The sequence below is a fragment of the Hyposmocoma kahamanoa genome, unplaced genomic scaffold, assembly GCF_003589595.1.
Source record: "Hyposmocoma kahamanoa isolate Upper Pololo Valley unplaced genomic scaffold, ASM358959v1 192, whole genome shotgun sequence".
NCBI lineage: Eukaryota > Metazoa > Arthropoda > Insecta > Lepidoptera > Cosmopterigidae > Hyposmocoma > Hyposmocoma kahamanoa.
In genome coordinates this window covers 3,653,067-3,664,384 of record NW_020653719.1, presented here as the reverse complement: position 1 = coordinate 3,664,384, position 11,318 = coordinate 3,653,067, and the positions used below count along the sequence as shown (strand labels likewise).

Below are 11,318 nucleotides of genomic sequence, written 5' to 3'. Positions count from 1 at the left end.
ACCGTACTAAGCGCGTTAAGGTAACTAGCCCCCTCGTCACCGTCTATTATAGTGGTGAACTCAGGTTCGATTGGACTTCGACTTAAATAGTCCGCTACATTTTTTTCACTTTTTATATACTCTATGTCGTAATTGTACGCAGCGAGGAATAAAGCGTAACGCTGCAGACGCGCCTCTGTCATTTGCGGCACACCTTTCGTTGGCGAAAAAATAGACATCAAGGGTTTGTGGTCCGTCCGTAAAATAAACGGCTTTTGGCGGCCATACAAATACTGGTGGTATTTCTTGATACCATATATTATGGCTGTGGCCTCTTTTTGTATTTGGCTGTACGCACGTTCACTTTTGCATAAACTACGTGAAGCATAGCTTATAGGTTGCTCGGTGCCGTTCGCGTACCGTACAGCCAGCACCGCGCCCAGACCGCCGGGCCCAGCGTCCACTGTTAGCACCAGATCCTGCTGCGGATCATAGTGAGCCAAGACACGAGGTGAACACAATTCCTTTTTAACGCCAACGAATGCTTTTTGGTGCCTCTCAGTCCATTCCCATTTCACATCACTGCGTAGTAATGAATACAATGGCTCCATCAGGCTCGACGCCTGCGGTATAAAATTCCGATAAAAATTAACAAGACCTAGGAACGACTTCAACTGTTTCTGATTTTCTGGAATTTTTGCCTTGACCATTGCCTGTACTTTATTTTTTGTCTTTATGTATCCCATTGCTGTCTATTACATAGCCCAGGTACTCAACACTTTCCTGAAAAAAATGGCATTTAGATTTTTGCAACATCAGACCGGCATCTTGTAGCCGCTGAAGAACACGCTCCACCCGCTCCCAGTGCTGTTCCAGAGAGGGGGCAGCGATCAACACGTCATCTAAGAAACACTGGACTCCGTCTATTCCTTGTAACAGCTGTGACATAGCCCGCTGGAACAAGGCCGGTGCATTTGCCAATCCGAACACGAGCCGAGTAAATTGGAAAAGTCCCTTATGAGTGTTAACACAAGTGTACTCTTGTGACTTATCTTCTAATAAGAATTGATTGTAACTGCTTGACAAATCAATTTTACTGAAAAAACAACAGTTATGCAATGAGGCACATAATTCACTTAAAGTTGGCAAGGGATACGAGTCTATTATTAGTATTTTATTAATTGTTCCAGAGTAGTCACCGCATATACGGACATCGTTATTTTTCTTCAAAACCGCGACGATGGGCGATGCATATCTCGAATAAGACACGGGTTTTAAAATACCTAATTGCACCAACCGATCTAATTCCTTACTTACTTTATCCCTTAACGCAAACGGTACTGGCCTCGCTTTACAAAATTTTGGAGCAGAACCTTCTTTTACATGCAGCGTCAATTTATACTTATTGAAGGTGCCCAGGTCGCCTGTAAACATTGTTTTATATTTTTGTAACAACCGTTCAATATAATTGGCACTACAATAATTTATAGCGACCAATGTCATTTTAAAATAGTTCATAAAATCCCTCCCAAGTAAAGCGACGGGGCCATTTTCTATTACGTAAAACATTAATTCATGTGTGATATCATTATGCACAACTGGCAGCTTGCATACGCCTAGCGGTGTAACTATACTGCCATCGTATGTGCGTAATACTTTGTTTGGCTTACCGAGCGGGCCGCACTGCGAAAAATACGTACGCCAGGTGTGCGCCGGCAGCACGGACACTGCGCTGCCTGAGTCCACCTCCATACTGAGCATCACACCACGCACGCCCACCTCCACAATCATGGGACGCCCACCGACACACTGAATATTATTTATTTCCGCATAACTCTCACTACTTTCATCTTCACAAAGATAGTAATTACGACGAGCGGAGGGGTTATTACCCGCACTTCCAGATTCACTTTTTGCACTCTTACACATTTTTTTCAAATGGCCTTTGACCCCACACTGGTTACACGATAAATGACGTAACCCGCAACTCGACGCTTCATGAGATTTGGCCCCACACACGGTGCAGCGGGGCGCGGAAGCTGGCAGTGAGGCGACCGGTGGTCGCGCGCGCCTGTTGCCGCTGCCGCCACCGCGACGTCCCCCAGGGCCAGCATACATCATGAACTCGCTTTTCACTGTCACGTTGGGTCCGGAAACTAGTCGCTGTGCACTTTCCACCGACACCGCAATTTCCATGGCTTTATTTAAAGTCAGTGTGGTGGCGTCCTCTCGAAACAACTTTTCTTTGACGGTCGGTATGTCTACTCCGAGAACAAAGCGATCTGTCAAACACATATCCAAATGGGTACCGAAACTACACTCCGCAGCAAGACCTCGCAGGCGCGCGGCATATTCCGCCATTGATTCAGTTGCTTGTTTGGTTGCTGAATGGAACTTCTGTCGTTCTGCATACAAACACTTCTTTGGCAGGAAATGCGAATCCAGCGCGTCCACAATATCACTGTAGCTGGTTGATTCGGGGACACCCGGGTGCAGCAAGTCTCGTACTAAACGATATGAGTCCTGCGACATGCAATTTAATAATATCGCTCGCCTTTTCGCACCCGTTGTATCGGTGTTGTTGTTGATATCATTCGCATCAAAAAAATTCCTTATTTGTGCTTTGTGAACTATCCACTCATCCACTTTGCAGTCGAACACGGGTGCGGTGCCAAATATAGACATTTCGTAGTTTTATACTAAAATAACCGACAACAAACTTTAGTACAGTTTACGCGTGGTACACTGAAACGATTTTTCAGCAATCAACGTCGCCAATGAGGTATTTCTAATAAATACTTATAGAGAACGAAAGAAAACACACGCGTGCCAAATCGACCATTTATTCAACTAACCTTTTGAAGGTAGGTATACCAAGAAAATGTTATTACTTACTACCTACACAATACATATGCTACAGATAGAAGCTTAGAAAATACGTACACACGCACACAGTAATTAGAAAAGAAATTTAACTTCAGCAAACAAGAATGTTTATAAACAATAAAATTCAAAGCAGCGCGGATATAGTTGAAAAGAATCAAATAAAAAAAACGAACCTTATCAATTAAAAAACAACGTTTAAATTGAAAAAAAAAAGGAAAAAAGTCAACCGTGACCATGGGACCTGTAAAGGGCCCGAAACGTCGGTTTGTTTGAAAAAACAAATATACGCGATTTAAATCCGGAAAAATAGTTTCATTCCTATGTATAACAATCGCGAAAACCTAAGAACTCGATAAAAAAAGGAAAAGTCCATAGTAGTTGGAGTGCCACTCAGAGCTTTAAATCGCAACTATCTGAGGGACACTGACACTGCGCCTGGCACCCTGAGACATAAGCTGATAAGTAATATGTTCCTGTAAACTCACCAGCACCCTTATCCTCAAAACCAGTAATGGGCCGCAGTAATGCTCACATTACTACTTGGCGGCAGAAATAGTGAAGGTGACAGTATTTCCCTGGACGAACTTTTTCACATGGAGCTGTTGTAATTTTAAATAAAAAATATGGTATACTAAGCCAATTACTTGATGCATACAACGGAATATATCATAGAGATGTACACCATAAAATCGAATCGGCTATTATGTATCTCGCGTCAATACGAGTGCATGTTGCTTGCATTGTATGCTGGTCGTTTTCTATTGTTTAACTGCCTCCGTGGCCGAACGGTTACCATGCCGGACTGCCACGCAGAGGTCCCAGGTTCGATTCCCGGGCCGGGAGAAATAGTTGTATGGCCTACAATTATTTCTCACGTGAGTTTGGGTGTATTTTGTGGTTGTCTATGCGTGTGTCCATGGCAACCGCGACACAGGATTTCCCTAGTGCGGGGCTATGTTGAGAGTGTGCGTTATTTATTTATTTATTATTTATTGTTTAGATCTTTGCGTGATGTTTTTAGATAAATTTTTTAAATTTCGTTTCGCTGCAGCTGATTTTATTATTTGATGTTGACTTTATGTTTGGTTGTTGTTGATTTTTTAATTGTTGTGTGTGTTTTTTTGGTGACGTAATAAAATAGTAATTGAATCTTTTTTATTCTGTTTATTATTTGTTCTTAAATTATTTTCTGTAAATCAATTCTCTCTTTGTTACAAATTATCTCGATAAGATATTTAAATCAATATTTTTTCATTCGATGTTACATCACCACATCTGAAATTTCAAACGTCGCCAGAATCATGCTATGTAAAATAGTGTTATTACTATATAGGTATATCCGCTATCGCTAAGTTGTCAAGAAGCTTTAAGGCTCAACTCACTCTGGCGTAGAGTCGAAGCGTCGCGATGCGTCATGTTTTTTGCCTATAGAATATTCATCTCTATTTTCCCATTATTAAGGTACAAATTTGTGTTATGCAAATATGAAATCGCGCGTTACTCGCGCGCAGTGACGCGTCAGAAGCCGACCACACTGTGATCCGGGCGCACTAATGCGAGTGTCGTCGCGTGTCTCCATGCGTTGTAGTTGAAAAACAGGACGCGACGCGACGACGCTTCGACTTTGCGCCGGTGTGAGTTGAGCCTAACGCGCTTATTCAAACAATAAGGGCGCGTTTATATGACGCGAATTTCATTGCGCTCACCCCGCGCGGTCGCTGAGCGGAGACCACGGCGGCCGCCGCCCAGCGATCGAACTGTCATGGCAATACGCTCTATTTATTTAGCTTTTAGCTGGAAGGCACTAGCTTGTCTTTTGTCTACGCAGTCGCCGAGCGGAGTCTGCTCTTCAACCGCGCGGCGGACGCCGCGGACTCCGCTCTTCGACTGCTCGACGGCCGCCGCGGACTCCGCTCTTCGAACGCGTGGCGGCCGCGCGAAAACTTTCTCCTCATGTGTCTGGGCGCTAAATGTGTTCAACGATTCGCCCCATGTTTTTAAATCTAAAATACGAAGGAATCTATTTAGGCGTAACTCATAATGTTTAGTTTTCTTTACTTAATATTAATTAAAATATTTATTTTATTCCATTTATATTGTTATTGCTTAAACTTTCTTTTTGTTTTCTTTACATGTTGTGGCACCTGCAGGCATTTAGAATTAAATATATTTTTAAATCTCCATTATTCCCTAGATTTATTGTATCTACCACTGGATGTCCTTAAATAAATAAATATATATATATATATTAAAATTGCACAAAATAAGTTACTGTTTATTGATTTCATCAACAAAAACCATCTACTACCCAAATCACATCTCTGCCCGGAAACTATGAATCATTGGCAAACAATGTCTCTTTAGGTTCTACGGAAGTCCAACGACGCTCCATCATTCCGCCACGTTACTTCCGGCCGGATATGAAGTCTGTATCATGTCTTCGCTTTAATGGTCTTGGAGGATACTTACAATTTTTGCACGTGAATGATGTGATGTACTTTTTTTCGTTATTTGATGATAGTAGTAGACGATTGGGTTTTTATATTCCGTAAAACCAGTGAGTTAAACTTTTTCAAATCGTTGGAAATGTAACTACTATTTCGGATCACAAACGCATATATTTTTAAATTGATTAGAGTGCGTATATACATGTACATAGATTAGTGTGTGAGTGGGCCTCAAGATGAATATGTCCAAGACTAGGGTTATGGCGAATATCTCCAACGTCACAAATCCAAGTGTCACCGTTGGAAGTGAGATGTTGGAGATTGTCGATTAATACGTTTATCTCGGGCATATTTTATCTTTTGTCAAGGAGCATCAAATGAAGGAGATCACCATAAGAATTCAGTTTTGGTGGGCAGCGTTTGGCAAGTTGGACGACATTGTTAAGTCAGCTAAAATTCCACAATGTCTGAAGACCCGTCTATATAATCAGTGTGTTCTGCCTACTATGACTTACGGTGCCGAGACATGGACGCTCAGGCAGGAGGCTGTGTATAGGATGAAAGTTCTACAGAGAGCCATAGAGCGTGTTATGCTCGGTATGAAGCTTATAGACCGTGATCCCAATGTCCTGATCCGAAGTCGATCTAAGGTAAAGGACGTCGGGAACCGCATCACGAAGCTAAAGTGGAGCTCGGCAGGGCACCTGATACGGAGACAATATGACAGATGGAGTAAGGCGATAACTGAGTGGCATCCAAGGACTGGATACAGGAACGTCTGGCGTCCAGCGGTGAGATGGGCGGATGACATCGCAGGAATTGGGGGACGAACCTGGATGAGACTGGCACGGGATCTTGGGAAGTGGCACAGAAACTTGGAGGCCTATACCCAGCAGTGGGTGAAGTCAGGATGTATATTCATATGAAATAACTTGTTCTGTGGCGACGTCGGGAACTAAACCTGCTCGATATTTTTAGCCTATTTATGAGTCTACATTGTCACAATTTTACCTTAAAGGTCTTAGAGAAAGAGGGGTGCCTAATTCTTTTTGGGAATCATCACGTCTTCGTCTTACTTAACGATCTTAAGATTTACTTAGGCATTTCTTTTTCGTGAATGTGGGTTTGTTTTGTTAATGACTACGGCAGCTTAGCCCTTAAGTATTCTGGGAATTATGTAAGAGGTACCAGATGTGATTCCGGTTAGAACCAATTTGGGGGTAACTATTTTGTTAAATTTATCCAATCTGGTATTGTGTGTTATCAATATGGTTTAACCTACCGGGTCTCATACAGAGGCCGTGAGTTCAAATCCAAGCCCGTACCTGTGAGTTTCTCAGAATTTATGTGCGAATTTTAATTCTAATTTTACCATGAGCTTTTCGGTGGAGAAAAAACATCAACACCTACAAGTCGAAGAAGGTTCACAACCTTCGGAAAACGCGTAAAGTCCCCAACTCGCATTGGGCCAGCATGGCGGGCTATGGTTTGAATCCTCGCCTAAGAGGAGACTCGTGCCCAGCAGTGGGACATGTCGCACTTGACAGCTAACATAGTATTATCTAAAAAATTGCGTTATATTATATTTTATCTCAAAATTGCGTTATAGAGATAATTTATCTCCAAAATCTTTCTATATTTGTATGTCATTCGTATACGATTTCATTTCAAAGTGACAGGTCAACACTGTTGCTTTGAAATTAAATAGGTAATATTAATATAACTTAGAGCAATTTTGAGATAATACTATGTTAGTAGTCATGTGCGATATATGTCCGTTGATTACGATGATGAAGATTTACAAAATCGTTTACTGTAGACCCTACAGTCAGTGTTAAAATTATTTGAGTATTCAAAGTGCTTTATCATATGTACATTTGATAAAAACAATGTCGCTTTATACGTATATCACACAGTAATATCATCACTAAGGTGATTCTATATGTTCAATTAATTAAACAAATTAATAGTTTCAAGTATTTTGTCTTCGTATTTAGTTTGAGACTACATTATGGTGTCACATTGTCATTCCAAAAGTTAAATAGCACCAGATAGTACATAATATACATCTCGAAATATTCTTTATAAAAACAACGTTGCCGAGTGGAAATGTATACAGAGCCTTAATGAACCGTAATTCCAGTTCCTTACGCTTCGTGTGAACTTGTATTTTCTACGAAAGAATAATACAAATGGTACCTCATTGAGGTTACCAGGTTGCCTGTGTCCTGAGAAAATACACACAATTTGTCCGCGAAATGTTCTAAAAATTATATGATTTGTTTTTTCGGTGCACACGTCTGTTGTTTTATTTATGACTGTTTTAAGACATTCGATTTTTGAAAAAGCAGTTGTCATTTGTATCTTTAATACAAAACAATAAAAATTAAGGAAGAAAATATATATTGGACTTTGTAGCCGTCTGTTAAGGTGATAGTAGCTATAGAGCTTCTTGTGAAAGAGTTCGTCCAGGGAAGTACTGCCACCTTACCTATTTCTGACGCCAAGCAGTATTGTGAGCATTACTGCGTTCCGGTTTTGAAGGGTAAGGGTGCTGGTGAAATTAAAAACACATGGGACTTCTCGACGTATGTCTCAGGGTGACGGATGCAATAGAAAAACCCCTCAGATCTTTGTGATTTAAAGCTCTTAGCGGCACTACAACTGTTATGGACAGGCGTGTCGCTCAGCCGGCGGCCACACAGCGTTCCCGCTCCGTTTCAAATTAATAATTAACCATTTAACAGAACTACCGTTCATTTTTCGCTGTGCGCTGATCTATGCACCGATGCGGACGCATCTTCATCACCACAGACAAGTCTCTTTACTTTTGTTGCGCGAGTGTGAGCTCGTGCGTGGTGATCGGGAAAATCACGAACCGTGGGCAGTCGCCTTTGGAATATGAATCAGGTGCTAACAGTGCTAGAAAAATATACTAATAGAGAATATTAAACAAATCTCATTACGTTAAGTCGGGTACAAGCGAGCTGTAACCCTAACCGTTGCATGTCATGGTACCAAAAATCGAAGTGTATACGTGGTCGGCGAGCTTGTCGCGAGCGAAACGCGTGCGGTTCGTAGTGAGTCGACGATAACCAGGTACCCATTCTTGGGAGCAAACACTATTTCATGTGTACACATTAGAGCCTCGTTACTGTATCTGTCACGTTACAGTTACAGCTCGGTAATGGGTACCCAGCTGACAGTTTCGTCACGGCACTCGTGTACGTCAGACGTAACGAGTTTGCCATTGTGAATACGTTTAACCTACGTGCGTATTGATGGTTCTATTATTGTGATGAGTTCACTTGAGGTTGAGGAGGCAGATAGGGAGTGCTTGGATATACATAGAATTGGAAAATGTGACTAAAAGTACGAAAAGAGAAAATGCCGATTAGGAGAAAGGTATAATAGAACTGAACTACAAAATGGAAACAGCTGACAGTAACGAGGGCAGACCTATGAAGAGAAATCGAGAAGAAGAGGAAGAGGAAGAAGAACTAGAAGACAGAGAGGAATTAAAGTGGTCTACAGTCGAAAAGAAGGGGAAAAAGTAAAAACTGTTCAAACGGAGATAATAATTTCAAGCAAACAAAAGTTGCCTAAACAATTCGTGATTGCAAAGTTATTTCAAAAGGCGCATGAAGTCAACATTTCTTATGGAATAATAAAAAATGTAGATTTAGAAGTCAATGAAGAGGAAGCTTGGAAAGATGTTAAATACTCTAATGAAATCTCCGTGGTCCTTTAAGCAGTTAAATCTTCGAGATAAAGATGGTAAATGGGTACCCAGCGAGCCTGGTCGCGTGGGTTTTAGCTCACAATCCCTTCCAGCTCATGTTTTATAGGTAATCTATGCACCAAAGACCATACCCAAAAGTGCAAAAAAAACTAACGCCTCCAGATAGTAGATATCATTTAAAAGGTACCTGAAACATTACTCAAATTTGAAACGTAAAGTAAAGAAGGAAAATTAATATGATTATAAATAAATGTAAAAAGATTTGTAGCGATCTTCGCTCTGGTACTGTCTTAATATTGACTAAAGTCCATAACGTTGCGAGAAGATTAAAGGCTTACGCTCGCTTTCACGGTAAAAGTAAAAAGTCATGACGAAATCTTCATATCAGAGAGGTTCATTTAAATTTTTAGCACATTAACGTGTTATCTAAGCATAAGCGAAAATTATAATAATTTTATCAGTTTTATACCTGTACGGAGTCCTGTACCCTACGATGAGATCGGGTTCGGCCTGCGGCGTGTGGTCGGGTATCTATTACAGGTTGTGCTTATGCTCTTCGATGGCACAGTGCTTAGTACTATGGGCGCTTGATGAGGAGTTCCGGGTTCGACTCCTGATTTGGGCCAATTTAGGAAACGAACATTTCTAAGTTGGTTCTGGTCTGGGTATTCTGGGTATTGGTCATTATTTTTTGAATTATTGTGAGATCTTGTGCTCGTACACAATACATTATACACTATATACTACCTACATACGGTACTTTGCGAACATTTTGGGCTTTACCCTCGGTATTTATGACTTTGTTTTAAAAAATGAAAATAGCTCTTTAATGGCGGCCATATTTAATAATTGCAAAAATATATTTTGACCTCAAATTATTTACAGACAATCTTGGAAATCTTTTTCGTGCCAATTTTCAGCCCGAGCAAGGCAAGTTTTTCAACAGCCATCTATAAAACAGCTGAAACGAAATTTTTACTCCAAATTATGAATGGAGACATGCCGTGTCATTTTCAGTTGGTTTAGCAAACTTTATCTACTTTATCTATCAATTTTTTATCTGCCGCCAAATGTGTATATGGCAGCCATATTGAAAAATGGTAAAAAATAAATTTTGACTGCAAATTATTATCAAATAACCATGGAAACCCTCACATGTTGATTTGCAGCCGATTTAGAGCAAATTTTGGTGTTTTGAAAATGAATACTTGAACGACGGTCTTATTTAAAAACGACGACAAACCAATTTTCATTGCAAATTTTTGTCCGGCACTCCTAGAGGCCTCCATATGCCACTTTCAGCAAAGTCTTTTTCAATGAACAGTTTTTTTAATGAAAAATCGCTTATGTGGCAGTCATATTAAGACATGACGTGAAGAAGCTTTTGACTCCCCAATTATAATTAAGAACTAAAGATGCATGCCAATTTTCAGCCGGATCGAAGCAAGTTTTTCTTCGGCCGCCATTTTGGAGTAGCCATTTTTTGACACAGGCAGTTGTCCATTGTTACCCTCTATGACATTCCTTCCAGCACCTCCTACTAATCTATTACCGTGATAGAAGACTTTGAAATTTGTATCGCGGCCATCGAACATTTTTTACTTTCAGCGAAAATTGGCCAAGGTGTACCTACCTTATAAAACGGCAGAAATATTTTGAATTATAGTTTTTGCTGGCCGTTTATCACTCTTTTATATTTTTCACATTCAGGTCTTGTCATATAATTTAATTATTTACTTTGGAGCTTATCCGCGTATAACGGTATATATTAATAAAAAAAATATTTACTAAAGTAACCCAACTTTTGAGTTTAATAAAAATGGTAAGATCTGCTTTTGATTGCGTAAGTTAATACTTAACAAACTTGTTAATACATATCACATTAGCACATTATATTTCATAATGGAACATCCTAAGAGGTACTTCAGCCGGTCAGTGTATAATATCCGTTCGGAAGTCGAAGTGTTGCTTGAGTGATGGTGAGGCCGGCACGTTTCTCGCCCATACGTCTTACGATGTCCTTATGACACCCTCTTTGCGTCGACAGAAGTAATTGAGACTTTCTTGTCGTATTTGTTAGTATTGTTGGGCGTATTTGTATTATAGGGTGACTTTTTTGTCGTTTCTGCCAACCCGTTTGAGAGATAATCCTGATGTTCTGTTTGTGTATAGTCGGAGTTTTGTAAAAAGAGCAAAAGCGACATTTCGAAAAAATTTCAGGGAAGTATGTTTTAGGTATTTAGGACGCTCAACATATTTACGTC

General features: G+C 40.4%; 1 protein-coding gene across 1 annotated transcript; it reads left to right on the top strand.

Annotated features, from left to right (window-relative positions):
* The first annotated feature begins 5,818 nt into the window (after window positions 1-5,818).
* LOC113226653 lies at window positions 5,819-8,869 on the top strand. Its single transcript, XM_026459372.1, has 2 exons — window positions 5,819-5,962; window positions 8,711-8,869. The coding sequence occupies exons 1-2, from the start codon at window positions 5,819-5,821 to the stop codon at window positions 8,867-8,869; spliced, it is 303 nt and encodes a 100-aa protein (XP_026315157.1).
* Window positions 8,870-11,318: the final 2,449 nt, after the last annotated feature.